Below are 15,872 nucleotides of genomic sequence, written 5' to 3'. Positions count from 1 at the left end.
GGAGACGGTTGGATCTACAACAACCCGCTGTGGAAGTCGACCTGACAGCGGAACGACGCGCCTCCTGCGGATAAAACCCCCGTCCTCCAAGCTGAGGCCTGGTCGCAAAGCGAAGCGGCGGCGTCCTCCACGGACCTTCCGATTCACAGACGGTGGAGACAAACATGAAGCAAGCGAGGTGCCAAAGGGATTTCCTCAGTTGGAACCAACAGAGCGAGCCTTTGGACCCCCGGGACTGAAGAACACTTTTATAGTCTTACTGGTTACAGTAGAATATTTCTATTTTTCACTTTGCTAAGGCCTTTTCTTTCCCACAGTGACGACATTTAGCACTTGTATTAGCTTGACTGGTCATCAGTGTTGAAGCTTTAGACCCGATCAAGTCTTCTGTAACACACCACACTGTAGCTGTAAATGAGTTTGTTAATGAAGCACTTTTACCAGAGGAAAATTAACTATTTTGTACGTCACAGTGGCTCTTACCTCTCTGAGCTTTACAGAAATCTAACCCTATTGAAAGAAGAGATTTAAACTGAAATGTACGACGTTATATCATAGTCTATATTATTACACAGTGTTTTTGTCTGCACTCTGAATGTATCTGGCCACATTTTAATATATACACCGTAATTGTATTGACTGATCCAACATGGACACCCGTTTTTTCCCCCCTAAATCTTCATTTAGCAACGACTCACTCAGTGGATGAAAATCAGCTGTCAAACAGAATATTTCCATTACTACCTCATGTTTTTGCTACAAACTTGTTTCCTGGTTCGTTTGTGGCTCAAAGCTCCTGGGTCCACTGCGTCTGTTTTGTATCTGTAACCCCAAGATGACGCTGGTGTAATTAGGCAGCAGCCCCTCAAACGCCCAGCCTGCTCCAGTTTATGCTTCTCCTTAGGTTGCGCGTGTTAATATGGATGAGGCAGTTTGCAGAAACTCTGGAGGGGGTTCGCTGGAAGGCTGCCTCTGAAGATGAGAGGATCGACTCCATCAACCACAGGGGAGAGGAGGATATGTACTGGTTAATACTACTCAAAGGAGACAAACCATGTGGCCAACTTCCAGATTTTATAAAATAAAACTAAGGATTTAAACACTCGGATGGTTTCTTTCTTGCTGTGACGATGAGCCCAGCGCCAATTTGGAGTCGAGTACAACAAACAAATGTCTCATGATCTTTAGTTTTCTGATGTCTCAGCTCATGGCTTCCTTTCTGCCATAAATAAAAGTATTTTATATTTTAAAGGGAACCTATTATGAAAAATTCACATTTTGCACATTTTAATATTTCTATTTGGGTCTCTACTGCTTAAAACACCCAGGCGTTTTTCACAATTTGTTAGTGTTTTCTGCTTTGAAAAATGAGCCGTATTAAAAGCCTCTTGATTATTAGGTGGCAAACAATGGGCGCTGTGCCGTTACCTAGCAACCCAGCACGTTTGGTGAGCCGGTTTTGCCTCTCTATGCGTCATCAGTGGCTGCAGGAAAAGACAAGAGTTTTATCGTTGGCTTACCTTTCAGTAACCACTTCATGCATTCTTGTTTGTTGGGCAGGAGGCTCCCCTTCTGCTTTTCAAAGATGTACAGTTGTACATTGCTCCTCTGTTTTCAACCACTTACATGTGAATGTAAACGCTGAGTTGGGGGGCGTGGCCAGAAGCACTTCATTTGGACTTAGTGACAAGATGCTGTAAAACAGGTCATTCTGGAAAAGAAAAAACGGCAAATCAAAATCTCATTATCTAAGAATGATTTTGTTCAAAAAATGAGAATGTTTAGTATAGTTCACACATATCCTAACTTGTTAAATTAAGCATAATGGGTCACCTTTAAAATGAACCTGAAGGACAGGATGGAAATTTTACATAAAAAATGTGCAGGAGTCCTAATTTTGATTATTTAATTTCGATTAATTCGAAATACATCTTTTCTCTTGTCACTTTACAAACTTTAAATGCACTTTATTGGGATTTTTGTGTAACAGACCAACTACAAGCAGTGTGCCTCTGTTGAGTGGAGGGAAAATGAAACAATAAAAGTCTGAAAAGTGTATTTTACATTTGAATTCAGCTGGCTTTGCTACAATAACCCTAAATCAACTGCAGGGCCACTAATTGCCTTTAGATGTCTTGTTGTAATTAGAGACCATCTGTGTGTGATTTAATCTCGTAAACCCAGCTGTGAAGGCCCCAGAGGTTTGCCAGAGAACATTGGGGAACTAACAGCAGACAGACCAGGGAGAAAGTTGCGGAGAAGTTTGGAGAGTTTTAATTAAAGAAGCAGCCAAGATCCACTGATCAGGACAAGCATTAGCTCTGAGCTGCAGGTATTCCTCTCTGCAGTTTGCTACAAGCATGTAGGGACAAATATGGGATGTTTTCCCGGTAGAGATGGGGAAGCTGGTCAGAGTTAATGAACTAAGACGAGCCAAACACTGGGCCAGAGGTTCACCAGATGTCTGTTGTTTCAAAACGTTTCAAAGTAAAGCTCTGTTTTTATTAACACCCACCAGAGAGGAACATGTCCTACCCTCTCTGAGAAGAAATAGCCTGAGGTAATTTTCTATATCCTGCTCAGGATCAAAGTTTGTGGGAAATGACGTTACATGACTAATAAATATTCTGCCAGCAGGAGGCAGCGTAGGTCAGACTCAAAATTGTTTAGACAAATTAAACTACAAGTTAAAGTCTGGTTTTCTCATAATTTATTCCTAATATTGATGGGGGGAAAACCCACATAGTGGTTCAAGTATATGAGCATGAAACACAGGAAAGAAGAGATTGTGAAGTTTAAGTAGAAAAAAGGGATGAACAGGTGGAGGATAAACAGACACCTAAATCTACTTGGATCAGAGATTTTTAATCTCCAGGCCCAGAGTTCTGGTTTCCAGCAGGTTTCTGCTTTAATATCAGGTCATTAGCAGGACTCTCTTTAATTTGAGCATCAAGGATAAGGGACACATCTAAAAGTTGCAGAACTCCAGGCTTTAAAGGCTGCAGCTGAGGACCTTGGTTTAGATCAGGGGTGGGCACTCCTGGTCCTCGAGGGCCGGTGTCCTGCAACTCTTAGATGTCTCCCTGGTCCAACACACCTGAATCCAACAGCTGAATCTCCTCCTAAGTGCAGTCAAGTTCTCCAGAGTCCTGTTAACGACCTCATTATTTGACTCAGGTGTGTTGAAGTAGAGATGCATCTAAAAGTTGCAGGACACCGGCCCTCGAGGACCAGGAGTGCCCACCCCTGGTTTAGATGATAGCAAATATTTGTGTTGAAATGGCCCAGTCAAAGTTCAGATCTAAATACAATGGAGAAACTTTGGTGAGGCTAGTTTGTGATAAAAGTGTAAAAGGTTAAGGGGTTTTGTAACTAAATGGCTGCTCATCTCTGGATTATAACTCCTGCATCAGTTCAGAATTAACGATTGTCACATTAAAAGTGTTACAATAGTATCTCTGTGCATGGATGCTACAACACTGAAAAACTCCCTGACGTAACAAATCTCCTCTTACCTGACGGGGCGTGGACAACAGGAGGGGAAGGCTGGAGGCGAAGGGGTTAAAGGTCATGCAGAACCTCCAGTGTTCTGCTTCTGAGATGCATCAGGTGGGATTCGTCCCTGCAGATCTTCTGCACGTCACAGTAACATCTACAGGAGAGGCCGAGTTACACAGCAGGACGGCGAGTTGCAACAAGATGTTTGGTGTTTTCCATGACAACCAGCAGAGGCTCTGGTGCTGATGAAAAGAAAGAGGTTATGACATCTTCACATGAAAATCAATAGAACATCTGATCATCTCTGACTGATGAAAGCTGGATTACAAATTAGACTCAAGCCTGAAATGATGTCGGCTTCCACCAGTGAAGCCAGATTTCAGTTTCATCTGCTGAAAACCCCAATAAACATGAAAGCAGAGGGAGATCGATACTTTAACTCCTACCTGCAGACCACAAACCTCCCCGATTGTTTCACAGCCCTTTCTCCAGTTCTCCCATGATTCATCACACCTGATTTCTGTAGATAATTAACTGTGGAGTGAAATCGGATCCTTTAAATCGGGGGTGAGAGCAGAGACGTCCGAAACACGCAGGAGACTCAAGTTCAGTTATTTACCATCATTTTCAACGCTGAATAAGAAAAGTAATGTTTGCAAAATAAAAGCATGCACACGTGTTTCTGCAAATCCATAATAAAACCATGGATAAAAACAGAAAAGGAGAACACAGTTGTAAAACTTGTCACACACTTTTTAGGTCAAAATAAATCAAAACAATATATTTCTCAATCCATTTCAGAAAACAAAGTTCAGACATGACAGGAAGTAAGGATGGATACGAGGAAGGATGGACAAATATTAGAAACTCACCAACAGATGGATGTAAGAAACTGATGGACATCTGGCCAGAAAAATTGATGGGTGAAGGACAAACCGATGCAAGAATGAAAGAAAGAAACTGATGGATTGATGTGAAAAGGGAGGAAGGACATATTGATGGATGGACACAACTTTCAAACTCCAGTACTCGAGTTATTCTGAAACTTCTGGACATAACGTGTGTGGGAGAAAGGACCCCAGGGAGTCGCAGACCCGTTTTCATAGAGAGAGTAAGAAAAAAACAAGTCTAAAAGTTTTTCACATTCAGTTTTCTTCTTCCATATTCATCCAGATCTGGAAAGAAAATCTGGTCAATAAAAACTTAAAACATGTTAACACACTCTTTTAAAAGCTCCCAAATTTATCTGAGATGCAGTCTTCTTTTCAGATCAGGAATGTCACGAGGAAAATTTCCCAGCATTCTTCCCAAACACACCAGCTGAGGATGAAGTGGTTCTTCATGCAGATCTGCAGTCAAAGGTTAATGCTGCCATCAAGTGGTTCAGTTTGCACTCACCTGACTCCTTTGGAGAAAAAAAACCCCAACTTATTTTAAACATGAACACAGGAGTTCATAAAAACATCACACTCAAACATGGCTGTTTTGTTTAGGAGTATATTTAGAGGTGGCACAACTGAACAAAATGTAAAAATGTAAACTCTGAAGGTGAGCGGGGACAAATCGGAGACTGCATCCAACGAAAAGTGTTCAGGAAAAACCGCAGTCGGAAAAGCAACATTTTCATCCGGTTCAAGGAAAAAACTTATCACATGAGGAAAAGTAAAAGTACATCACATTAAGGCTTAATCTGGACTCTGTCCTCTCCGTGCTAATGAGAATCCAAAAGGACACGATGCAGTTTTAGGCGAAGTGCAACAACACATCGAAATGTCACTGTTCCAGCAGCCTGAGGCCTCCAGAGGAGACAGTCGGTAAAAACGAGAACAAAGCGATTCGGACGCATTTGAAAGGAAACAATCAGAAAACCTCCCCTTCTGTACAATGTGGCAAAACAAATAACAGCTCTACGATGTGTTTTAAGTGTCTCTGGCTTGATAAAAACAGAAAAAAAACTTTCCCAAAGCGTGCATAAAAAAAAGAATCTTTCAGTTTCTGTCGTCATACGAAAACAGTGCAGCGTCCTTTTAAAAAGAGATGCAGAGCTGTGTCCCAAATACATACAGCACAACCCGGCTGAAGCCTGTTCAAACTGGAGAAGGGAGACATTTTTAAATAGAGTGTTTACCATCAAGATAGCTATGAGGGGGAAATAGAATTTTATCATTTTTAAAGGTTTCTCCCCAAAAAACAGAAGTGTGCTTTTGAATTTACTTCTTCACACCAACAAAATCCAGATCTTCCTTATGTGAATTCTTATAGAACAAAAAAGCTCGGGAAAATAAAAAGATAATGGCAGACCTGCAAACCAAAATAACAGAGTGTGGGTAGGGGTGTGTAACACAATATACGGAGAACTGGTGTGTGGCATTGTGAGAACTTTTGCTACAAAGATCGAGGAAGTAAACCTGTGAAGAGCAAAGGTTTACCCTCAGCCAACAAAAATAGTCTCTCTGCTTTAAATATTTTAAGTTCTGGGAAAGTAAAACAAAAGTTCAGCTAATGAAAGACACAACAGTTCATGGAGTCAAAAGCCAAACCAGTCAGCGGACCACACCAGCTGTTTGTTGGCAAAAAGTTAATCAGCTGCATTGCTTTCAGCCGTTTTTACTTTTTGAACGTCCGCCGTCAGCACTGCAAATTTTGCAAAAGATCACCTTGCATGTTAAGCCACTATAATTACCCTTTACTGCAATTGTTTTTCCTCTGTGTCTGAGCCAAATGAAGGAGTGTGTTTGGCTCACTGTGCATCAGTATAATAACATCCCTTCTTTCACCACATGAGAAGGATTAGATTGAGGTGACGTATTTTAGGGAGAAACGTTTATGTGGAGAAAGTAACCAGAGGACAAACAGAGCTCCAAAGCTACTTTAACGCAATAAAATATGGAATAATTACATGGGAAAAAGTGAGACTCGAACAAAAACGTCATAACTTACTAGTAGAGCAGGTTATTCTAATGTTGGGTGGAGTGATGCATGCAGAACTGCTTCTCTGCATCTGGAATACAAAAATTCTGTGTGCTCCAGATTTCTTCTGCTTGGAAATAACATTAAAGTTCTTAGGGGTCCAGTCAAAGTCCTGACTTAAATTTTAATAGAGCATCTGTAGAGGGAGCTGAAGGGTGATGGCAGAGATGCAGGCCGACCTCAAAGACTCATCAAATGATCAAAATAACGATAAAGGCATGAAAAAAAGCCTGAGTTGAATCACTGAGATGGTAAGAAAAACGTTTCCACTGAACAATCAGGGCCTGAAAAATTCAATGAAAAACACCTGTAATTATTTTAGTCAAAATTGATCCTCCTTGTTCAGTTTTGTTTTGTATGCTTGTCGGAAAGAAACCTTAATAGTTTTGAGTTTCACTGCACTCGTCATGAGCTGCCAGCCTCAACATCATTTAAGCTACTTTTCTTCTTGCAAGTTATGAATTTTTGAGGTTTTATTTTTGTACTTTTTGGTAAAGTAACAGCTAGATCAGTAACCTGGTTCAAAATTGCCTGACATTTCCGCCGAGGGCAGCAGGTATATGGTGCAGTATTAGGACACAGCTCCTTACATTTGGTAATTTAACTTCCCGTTACAACCGATGTCGCTCCTGACAGCCGTCCTCTTTACCGAGTTATCACAAAAATCCTCCTTCACATTTCTGTTGATTTTCAAATCAAAATTTAAAAGCAAAACAAACAGAAAAGTCTAATCACCATGTGCAGTCAGCAGCAGTTGCATTACAAGCCAAAGTAAAAAGAAAGAAGCCAAAAATGTGAACAGCAACAAGGTAAAATTCTGCAATATAACTAGGCTTTGCTCAATCAAGAGCGCCCCCTGTAGCCCCAATTTGTAATATATATATTTTTCTCTACAGGTCACTTGCTTGTTTTTAAAAAGCCTAGCAGCAGAAATGTACAATCAATGCAATTTATGGAAAAAAAAGGGGGAGATGTAAAAAAATTCACATTCAAATTCTTTCAATGAAATCTGAAGCCCCTCTGTGTAGTTATTGCATTCACTGTTCTAGTTGCTGTCATAAAAAAACCCAAAAAAAACAAGCGGAAAACCCAAGAACTGAGCATTTAAAAATCACAATGATCCAATATATTACCATCATTTTAGAGATTTTTTTTTTGTCTTTACAGAACATATTTACACATTAGGCCAATTTCTTATAGAATTTGTTGGAAACCAAAAGTCAGAGAGGCAGGCAGACGTTAAGGAGATGAGGATGGTAAAACGGTTAATATTGCAGATGTGCTGCGTGTAGACGGTGACGTTCCTCCATACCGCATACTGTCCTCTGTACACGCGTCAGGAACAAAGTCCTCTGCTCTCCCTCCGGCGTTCCCTCGCTCTTAGCAGTGAGTTCCCATGTGCTAATGATCGAGGTCAACGGGTCTTTGGTGCAAACGTTCCTCATTCCACGGATCACCAGATCTCCTGACTGATAATCAGGTCAATAACAACCCCCCCCAACACACACACACACACAAGAAAATGTTAAAAAACAAAAATTAATCAACGTTTAATCAATTAGAGCAGCCCTATGCCTCGCCACATTCAAGTAGAAAGTAGAAAAACAAAACAAAACAAAAAAAGCAAGACAGACGTCCTCGGGATAAAACGAACGACGATTCTGGACAGGCCAGATGTGACGCTTCCTCGATAAATGAGGGCGCTCTAACGAGAAGCGCTCCTGACCACCTGCCAGGCACACAGCCGTCCTTGTGTTCTTCTTCATTGGTTGTTGGAGGTTTCTTTACGTTCGTGTGAGTTCAGAGCCATCTTTATTTTTTGGGGAGTTTCTTGCCCTTCTTCAGGACGAGTTTGTTCTTGATGTGTCCTCGCTTCCTCTTGGCAGTCTGCTCAGAGACAGAACAAAAAAAAGGCATCAGTGTGATCAACGGGGTGCAATCCAACAGAAACTTATGGAGTCCAGAAACAGACCCTTCAAGATAACAATTATTTACTTCATCAATTAAATCGGCATAGTTTTTTGTCAGTATGGTGACAAATTACATCACAGTGAAAAGACGCTAAATATTATTTAAGTTCAAGAAGTACACATCAAATTCAAAGACAACTATTTATTAATATTTTACCAGTTTGGTGATGTGTAGTTTTGCCACAAATGGGAATTTAAGGACAATCATCATTTTGATACGACCCAAAAAAATGACAATGAGTTTGACATCCCTGATTCAGAGAAATGCAAGCTGAGAAAGTTCAAAACAAATCTTTCACTTTCAGTTTCTGGTTGGATGGACAGATGAATGAGTAGACAGACAGATGGAAGAACGAGTTGACAGGCAGGTGATCAGACTGGATGTACAGATGGACAAATAAAAGGACACACGTACAGAGATGGTTGGCCGGACAGTTGTCGTGTCTTTATGGAAAGATACGAATGGACAGACGAATGGACAGACTGGTGAATGAACAGAAATGAATGGATGGATACGCGAATTAATAATTGGTAGAACATGGAGAAAAACAGATATATAGATGTAAGGACATGTGAACAGATGAGGAATGACAGATGGACACAATGAACAGACTGACAAGTAGATGAATGGATGGATGGATGCGAGTAAAAAAGGACCGATAGGAGATAAACATCATTGGATGGATTGGTACAGCATTTAGACTCCCTAAATAAACACACATGCTGATATGGCCTCAATGTTGTTCTGCAGCTGATGTAGAAACATGTTTCCTTATTAACGCAGGTGTGTGTGGATCATTGGAGTAAATGGTCGAGCGCATCATAAAACTCAAACTGCAGCTAAAACCATCTCTTCTTAAAAGAAAAACGCTCACCTTCTTAGAGGTGTACTTCTGCTTGGACACCACGCTGCGGAGCTTGTGGTCCAGAGCCTCTCTGTTCTCCAGCTTCTTCACCTTGTAGATCCTGACGAGCCAGTGCTCGGAGGTAAACGCCTCCTCCAGGTGCTTGAACTTGATGTCCTTGTTGCCGATCTCGGCGTTGCGCGTCCGGTCGAAGCCAGGCGGCGTTCTGAAATCCAGCTGGGAGAGAAACAATGTTTTTGGTTATTTGTTGAAGTTTTCCTGAGATTTTAAATTCAACTCTGCTTTGTAGCCCAAATATTTAGAATATGACTTTATAAAAAACATTTATTCTTTTACATAAACGCAGTCATCCAGTTCTTAATACAAACAAAGGCTTTATAAGTTGTACTAAGTTGTACTTTCAAACAAAGGTTTGAAAAAACAATAAAAAAGAGAAAACACACAGGGATTGAAAACACACTCTGGTCACTAAATGATGTAAAATATCAGCCTCACAAGAGAAAGACAAGATTTTACCAAAACTTCATAAACAAAATCTTGATAAATTTGCCGCAAGAACCAGTAAAAGTACAAATTTCTCTCTTTGCGAGGCATGCCCCAACCTTCAAGGTTTCACAAATAACAACCTGTAGTCAGTGTAGAAAGATTTTGTATAGTTTGACAGTTTAAAGTACTGCTGGATCTGTTATGAAGTGGTGCTCATACGAATAACAGCCTTAAAAGCTCTTTGTGTGTTTACACACACACACACACACATTGTTCAAAGCAGAATAGTCCTGTTCTGACTCTACGAGACTAAGCGTTTCAGATTTTGATCAAGAAATGTTTAAATTAAATTCTGAATCCTTAGGAAATCTGTGGAAAAGCTTTTTAATTTACTACAGACGACAAAGTTAATTTGCACAGTATTATCCTGACAGCAACTGGATCACACCAATCACAAAAACCTTTCACAGGAAAGATGTTGGCATAATATCTCAGGAACTTGATGAATTCCAGTCATTTGTGTAACTACCAGAGATAAAATTATGAAATTGTGACTTTTCCTCTCTGGACCAGAAATGTTAAGAGGGATTAGGCTAGTGCTTGAAATTGGCCAATCGTTTGTTTTATCAGCCCTGACTAATACCAGCTTAGACATGCCAACATTTTTCAGTCAGCAAATGTTCAACACCAAGAGGAAATCTTAGTTACCCATTGTCAGCATTGGCAGAAAATGTACAAAATTAAGCCACTATTCAGTCTGTACAGTTAATTTAAGGTGCAAAACAACAAAAGAGTACAACATTTGAAACAGATAACAGGAAGGCTGGAAGGAGAACAGCAAAGTCTCTCCATTTTATACTTCTTGGTTTCCAACTTTTGTCTGGTTATGAGCCATGATGGATTTGGAAACATAGGCATCCTTTAGAAAAACAAACTCAGTTTAGTGTGAGACAACTAGCTGCACTAACCGCCATCGTCCATGTGGAAGAGTCAGCGACCGTCTGCTGGACAACACTCTTATTGTTTTGTTTGAAGTTTGTACATTAAACTATATAGGAGTAAAATCAGCTAATTTATATTTTCAAAATTTCCTTGCTGATCCCATTTGTACATTAATGACTCCACATCGGACTTGTGTGGGTCCAGTGTGGGTTCTTTTAACTTCTACCAAACACCAACACATTCAGCTGGACTCAGATTAATGTCTCAACTCCCAACTCATTGGATAAAAACACCTAAAATAAAGTTACACCCCAAAGCTGCTGTGCCAAAATTAAAGCTGAACAGATTAAAAATAAAAAAACACAGCCGAAACTTAATTACAAAAGATAAACAGAGTGTGATAACACTGTGGAGTTTCCCCTTGGGCAACAAATCCATTAAATTTTTTGTTTGAGCCATTCAAACAACCTCTTGTGTCTGTTACTCGGCTCTAAAAGCCCTTGACGGCTCGTCCTTCAGACGCCGCTGCTGTGTCCTTTCTGCCTCTGGTTTCCGAGCTACAGTTACATTCAACATTGTGTTTTTCCTCATGCTTCCTCTTTCTATCTGTGCCACAGTTGATTCATCTCATTTCTGTTCTCTCTCTGCTTCAGAGGGCAAATATTGTGAAATATTAGAAATGGAGGCTTTAGTGTTATCACGCCTGCCACAGATATTGAACATTTCACCATCAGTCAGCCTTGTTATAGCTGCCTATCTTTTATGGATTTACACTTTCTAAACATGAAAACAATTCAGGGTACTATTTTTACTGCTGCAATTATTTCTTTATGTTGCCATTTTCAATCACACTGAAACAACTGAGGGTAAAGGTGCCACAGTTTGTTTTGTTTAGCAGTAACTCAATTTGTGGTCACATTGTATTGTGAAGTTTGTCATCAACCGTAATTTTTTTCGAACTGCAAATTCCCACAATTCCATAAGCTGTATAGCTGAGATTTTTTCCTTTAATGTCTCAACTATTCTCTTGTTCTTTTATTGTTTGTTGCCATGAGAACCTCAATAAAACCTGTGCTTATCTTTCAAAATATGATTGAATGCTGATTGTGTAAGTTAAGGAGCCATGATGTTTTAGCTGCTGCATTGAAGTAGCTCATTAAATAGAAGTTTGTTGTTGTTAGGCTCATGCAGTGAACAGTGACAGATTCATAGTCAAAAGGCTGAGGTAATTTCTACTTTTTAAATGAATTTTTTAATTTCCATATTCCTCATTCTTATCATCAATAAAGAAATGTTTCAATCTTTTTTTATAAGGTATTATACAGTATTTGTTCACATCACAATAGTTTGTGGTATTAAAACAATACCACAAACTATTGTGATGAAACCTGAAGTCCACTTGAAGTGACTGGCTCAGTATTTTCCAAACAGAGCATCAGTAAAGTGTGTTTAGAATACACCATATTTCTCTTAGTTTTCTTTTTTCTCAGCGATGTGAAACTCTAATCTGCTCCCCAGACTCTCTCCCTTCATCTTGACCTCGGTGTTTTGTCTCTCCTGAGTTGCTCTGAGCTTCACCCGTCTGTCTCTCTCTCTCTGGTCTGCAGCTGCATTGATTCAGCCCAACGTGTAGGCTGAGCTGCATCTACAGCAAGGATGTAAGCACCTGGCAGGGCGGATATCCCATTTCTCCACCTGAAATCTGCCACGGGAAGCAGTGACAGATTTTTAAAAAGCTTCCTCCAATCCCTCATATTTTGTCTGACAGCCTCCAACACCACATGCCCCCTAAAGCAATTCCTCTAAAATCCCTTTCTGCCAGCCGGCTCTGCTTTGAAACTTCAGTGGCAGGAATCCTTCACCTTTAGTGCTGGCAGATGCCTGTTATTTCCTGCTGAAACTGTGTACTCTAAAATAGAGTGCGGCCTTTCCCTTTGATTGGTGACGGCAGCTGCTTGTTAGTTTTTGATTGCGCCACAGAACCGGAGCTCATTATTTGTAGCCGTGAAGTGGATCATAACACCAATAAAAATAAATCTCCTGGGAGAGGAATTGTTCCCGAGACTTAACCCGTCCCCCAGCAGGTGAAGAAACGATCTGCTGAAATGACTTTTTGTTGACGTCGGTCCCTTACCTGCATCTCACCAAATCGATAATACGACATCTTGTACATGAGGCAGTTGAGCAGAGTCGGTGAACCGGCCTTGTCCACTCTGAACTCTCCCTGCGGAGTGAAGTAGTCGCTCTCCTGAAAAACAAAAGGAAGCATTAATAATCAGAAAACAAACCCGTAACTGAGTATGTTATTCGCATATTTATTCGACCGTCTGGTTTCAACTTCCAGAGCTGAAAGGCATCCAAGAGCCAGAAATTAATTTAGTTTTATTTATAAAGAGAAAAACTAAAACGTTTATTTTTTGAATGTTTGTTGAATGATCAAAAGAAGGTGGAAATGTTCCACAGATCATGAAAAATATTTAGTAAATTATTTCTCATTAATCTTCTCTAGTTGAAATAAAATCTTAGTGTGAATGTAAAAGATCAACACAAGGGAAATGCATCTGAAGAAAACTTAAATGTCTTTTCTACAGTGGATGCAAGGTATCCACGGAAGATAGAGAGCACAGATGCTATAAATCCACAAATATTTAAAACACCATTTAAAAACACTTACAAGTGCCTATTGTAGTTCAGACACTAAGAATACCTTCATATGCATCAATACGCGCACTGGAAACCATCTTGGCAAACGCTAACGCCTGCAGTCTTGCTTATCTCTGCTCTTGGGGGTTACAGCCAATCACCACAGAAGAAAATAAATGTCACTCCTGGATTGGCTGCTTTGGAAACCCAGCCAGTATTGTCTCAGGTAGCATTATGTTGACGCATTTCAGCTTCCCAAGTTGCACTTTCCTATGATTATTTTAGATATTTTTTAAAAAGAAAAAAAAGAAAATTAGCAAATCTGCCAATTTTCCACACATAATTAGGAGTCAAGTTGTTAAGAAAAATCCCTAAAATGGCAGGAACCCACTGTTTTAGTTGGAGCTTCTCTGCTAACAACCCCGATAGAGTTGGGCAGCTTCAAACAAAACTGACGGCTATAATGTTCATGAAGGCAGAACTGCTGAACTGAAAGATGTTCAGTTCACTGGTAAAGATGTTTACTCTTCTGTCAGCCATGCTGTTTGTTACTTTGAATCAAATCAGACAAAAAAATAAATAAAAAATGAACCCAGCTTCCTTCCAATAATGCATCTTCATTTATCTCAGTCATCAGAGATGCATGTTTTCTTTTTCTTGTGGCCATTTCCAACATGAAACATCAATCTCTCACGCTGCTGCGTTTTCGTTCACAGACAGTTACCGCCATCCATCACTCACCCTGATGTCTTTGGGGTGCTCCCCTTCAGCGATCCTCACCATCCACAAGAACTTGTTTATATCGTCGCCGGAGTAGCCGATTACTCCTCCGAAGATGATCAGCACGTAATCCACATCCAGTGACCTCATAATCTCGTAGGCCGCGCTCTCATTGGACGACATGGCCTTCCCCACCTGAAAACATCAACAACTGGAGTTAGACTTTAATTGGCGTTTCCTGTTTTGAAAAGACGCCAGGCTTCAATACTGCAGGGGCAGAAAGGAGAATTATTGAACAGAAATACAATCATGTATTCTCTGTAATTACATTTCCTGTGGATAGACGCTGCAGAGACGAGAGGCAGCAGGTAGAAAACAAGACGAAGCGGAGCTGGAGGGCTTTAAGATTTAACTAAGAGATGAAAACATTTGTCTGCATTCTGCAGTTTAAAGAAAGAAAAATAAATCAAAGCTGAAAAAATCTGACAAGAATTGACTTTTATTTCCCTCAGTGAAAATTCGGCAGAACAAGTTTAAACAAGTGATGATGCATAATGTGGCAATTACATAAAAACTCGCTAAAGAGCTGCAAACAATTCAGTTGCAGGAAGAGGAATGCATTCGTGTCTCTGGATAAAAGAGCAACATCAGACGGAAACAGGGAGGTTTTACCAGAGCTATATGACTGTTGTTCCATGTGTTGTTATCAACCAGTGTGGTTCTGTTGGCCATGCCGGCTATCTGGTATCCGTAGTCCCACCACGACATCACGCGTGCGTGCTCGTCTGTGTTCTGTCTCAACCAATAATAAGCCTCTCGGAAGTCGTCAAGGATATTACGAGTCCTAATGGGAAGAAAGAAAACAAGTAATCACACCGACAGGGAGGAGGACTGTGCAGAAGAGTGTCGACGTCTCCTGAGGTTTTCAAATTTTCTCGTGTTACAATCACTAACTGAGTGCAATTAGCTTACACAAAGTAGAACATAAATGAAGTAGGGCTTCAAAAAAATTTTTTTTTTCTTTTTAAATAATCGGCAGAACAACATGAACTGTAACATGATTTTTATTCAACTCTCTAGGAGTTTTCATAGTGTGAGAACATATCGACACCATCCAAACTACATTATTACTGTTATTTCTGTGAAACTTGATCTTCCATTCATACGTTTCACTGATGATGCAAGGTTCACTTGCTTTAACATGTGTAGCGCCACTTGATATGATGCTCCAGCTGCCTTGTCACCAAAGTATGATAAAAGTATGAACTACCCTCTGCTGAAACTGTATTTCATTTAGCTTCCTTCTCAAAAATCTCCTGGAGATTTGTAAACAACGCTGTGGCAGTGGAGCTTCAGACACAGCCCATGTAAATCCCAACTTAAAAAAAAATCAAATCATACTCCCTTCTTTATTACTTTGCTTGGCCCAGACACTGTCTTCTTACTCATCATAGCCTTAGGTACTAAAAATCTAGTCATTTTGAATGTTTGCAGTTACTTTTTCTGGTTTATTTTTGTCCTTGTGTCTCACCTCCCCTGAAAAGCTCTGCCTTGAGTCAATACAGTGTGGAAAACTGAAATTACAGCTGCAGCTCTTTTGGGGAGCATCTCTACCACCTGTGCACATCAGAATTTTATTTTGCCCATAATTTTGTAAAATAGATCAAGTACAGACAGATGTGATTGAAAGTATCTATGGATGTTATTTTTTATGTCTTGCCCAAAAATTTCAACTGGATCTGGACTTTGACTAGGCCACCTGAACTTGAGTACACTT

At 40.2% G+C, this 15,872-nt stretch overlaps 2 protein-coding genes across 2 annotated transcripts in view; one reads left to right on the top strand and one right to left on the bottom strand.

The window, feature by feature from the left end:
* Nucleotides 1-1,100, top strand: part of osbpl10 (oxysterol binding protein like 10) — an 85,229-nt gene extending 84,129 nt beyond the window's left edge. The window contains exon 13 of the mRNA XM_014474545.2: nt 1-1,100. Coding sequence (XP_014330031.1) covers nt 1-45 — 45 coding nt within the window. The 3' untranslated portion in view covers nt 46-1,100.
* A 3,879-nt stretch (nt 1,101-4,979) lies between these two features.
* Nucleotides 4,980-15,872, bottom strand: part of LOC102219972 (dolichyl-diphosphooligosaccharide--protein glycosyltransferase subunit STT3B) — a 103,686-nt gene continuing 92,793 nt past the window's right edge. Inside the window, exons 12-16 of the mRNA XM_014474542.2 lie at nt 14,768-14,939; nt 14,117-14,290; nt 12,867-12,980; nt 9,314-9,520; nt 4,980-8,355 (exon numbers count right to left, since the gene is read on the bottom strand). Of these exons, the coding sequence (XP_014330028.1) occupies nt 8,281-8,355; nt 9,314-9,520; nt 12,867-12,980; nt 14,117-14,290; nt 14,768-14,939 (742 nt within the window). The 3' untranslated portion in view covers nt 4,980-8,280. The remainder of the gene's footprint in view (nt 8,356-9,313; nt 9,521-12,866; nt 12,981-14,116; nt 14,291-14,767; nt 14,940-15,872) is intronic.

Source organism: Xiphophorus maculatus, chromosome 13, assembly GCF_002775205.1.
Source record: "Xiphophorus maculatus strain JP 163 A chromosome 13, X_maculatus-5.0-male, whole genome shotgun sequence".
Lineage (NCBI taxonomy): Eukaryota > Metazoa > Chordata > Actinopteri > Cyprinodontiformes > Poeciliidae > Xiphophorus > Xiphophorus maculatus.
This window is presented reverse-complemented; position numbering and strand designations above follow the sequence as displayed.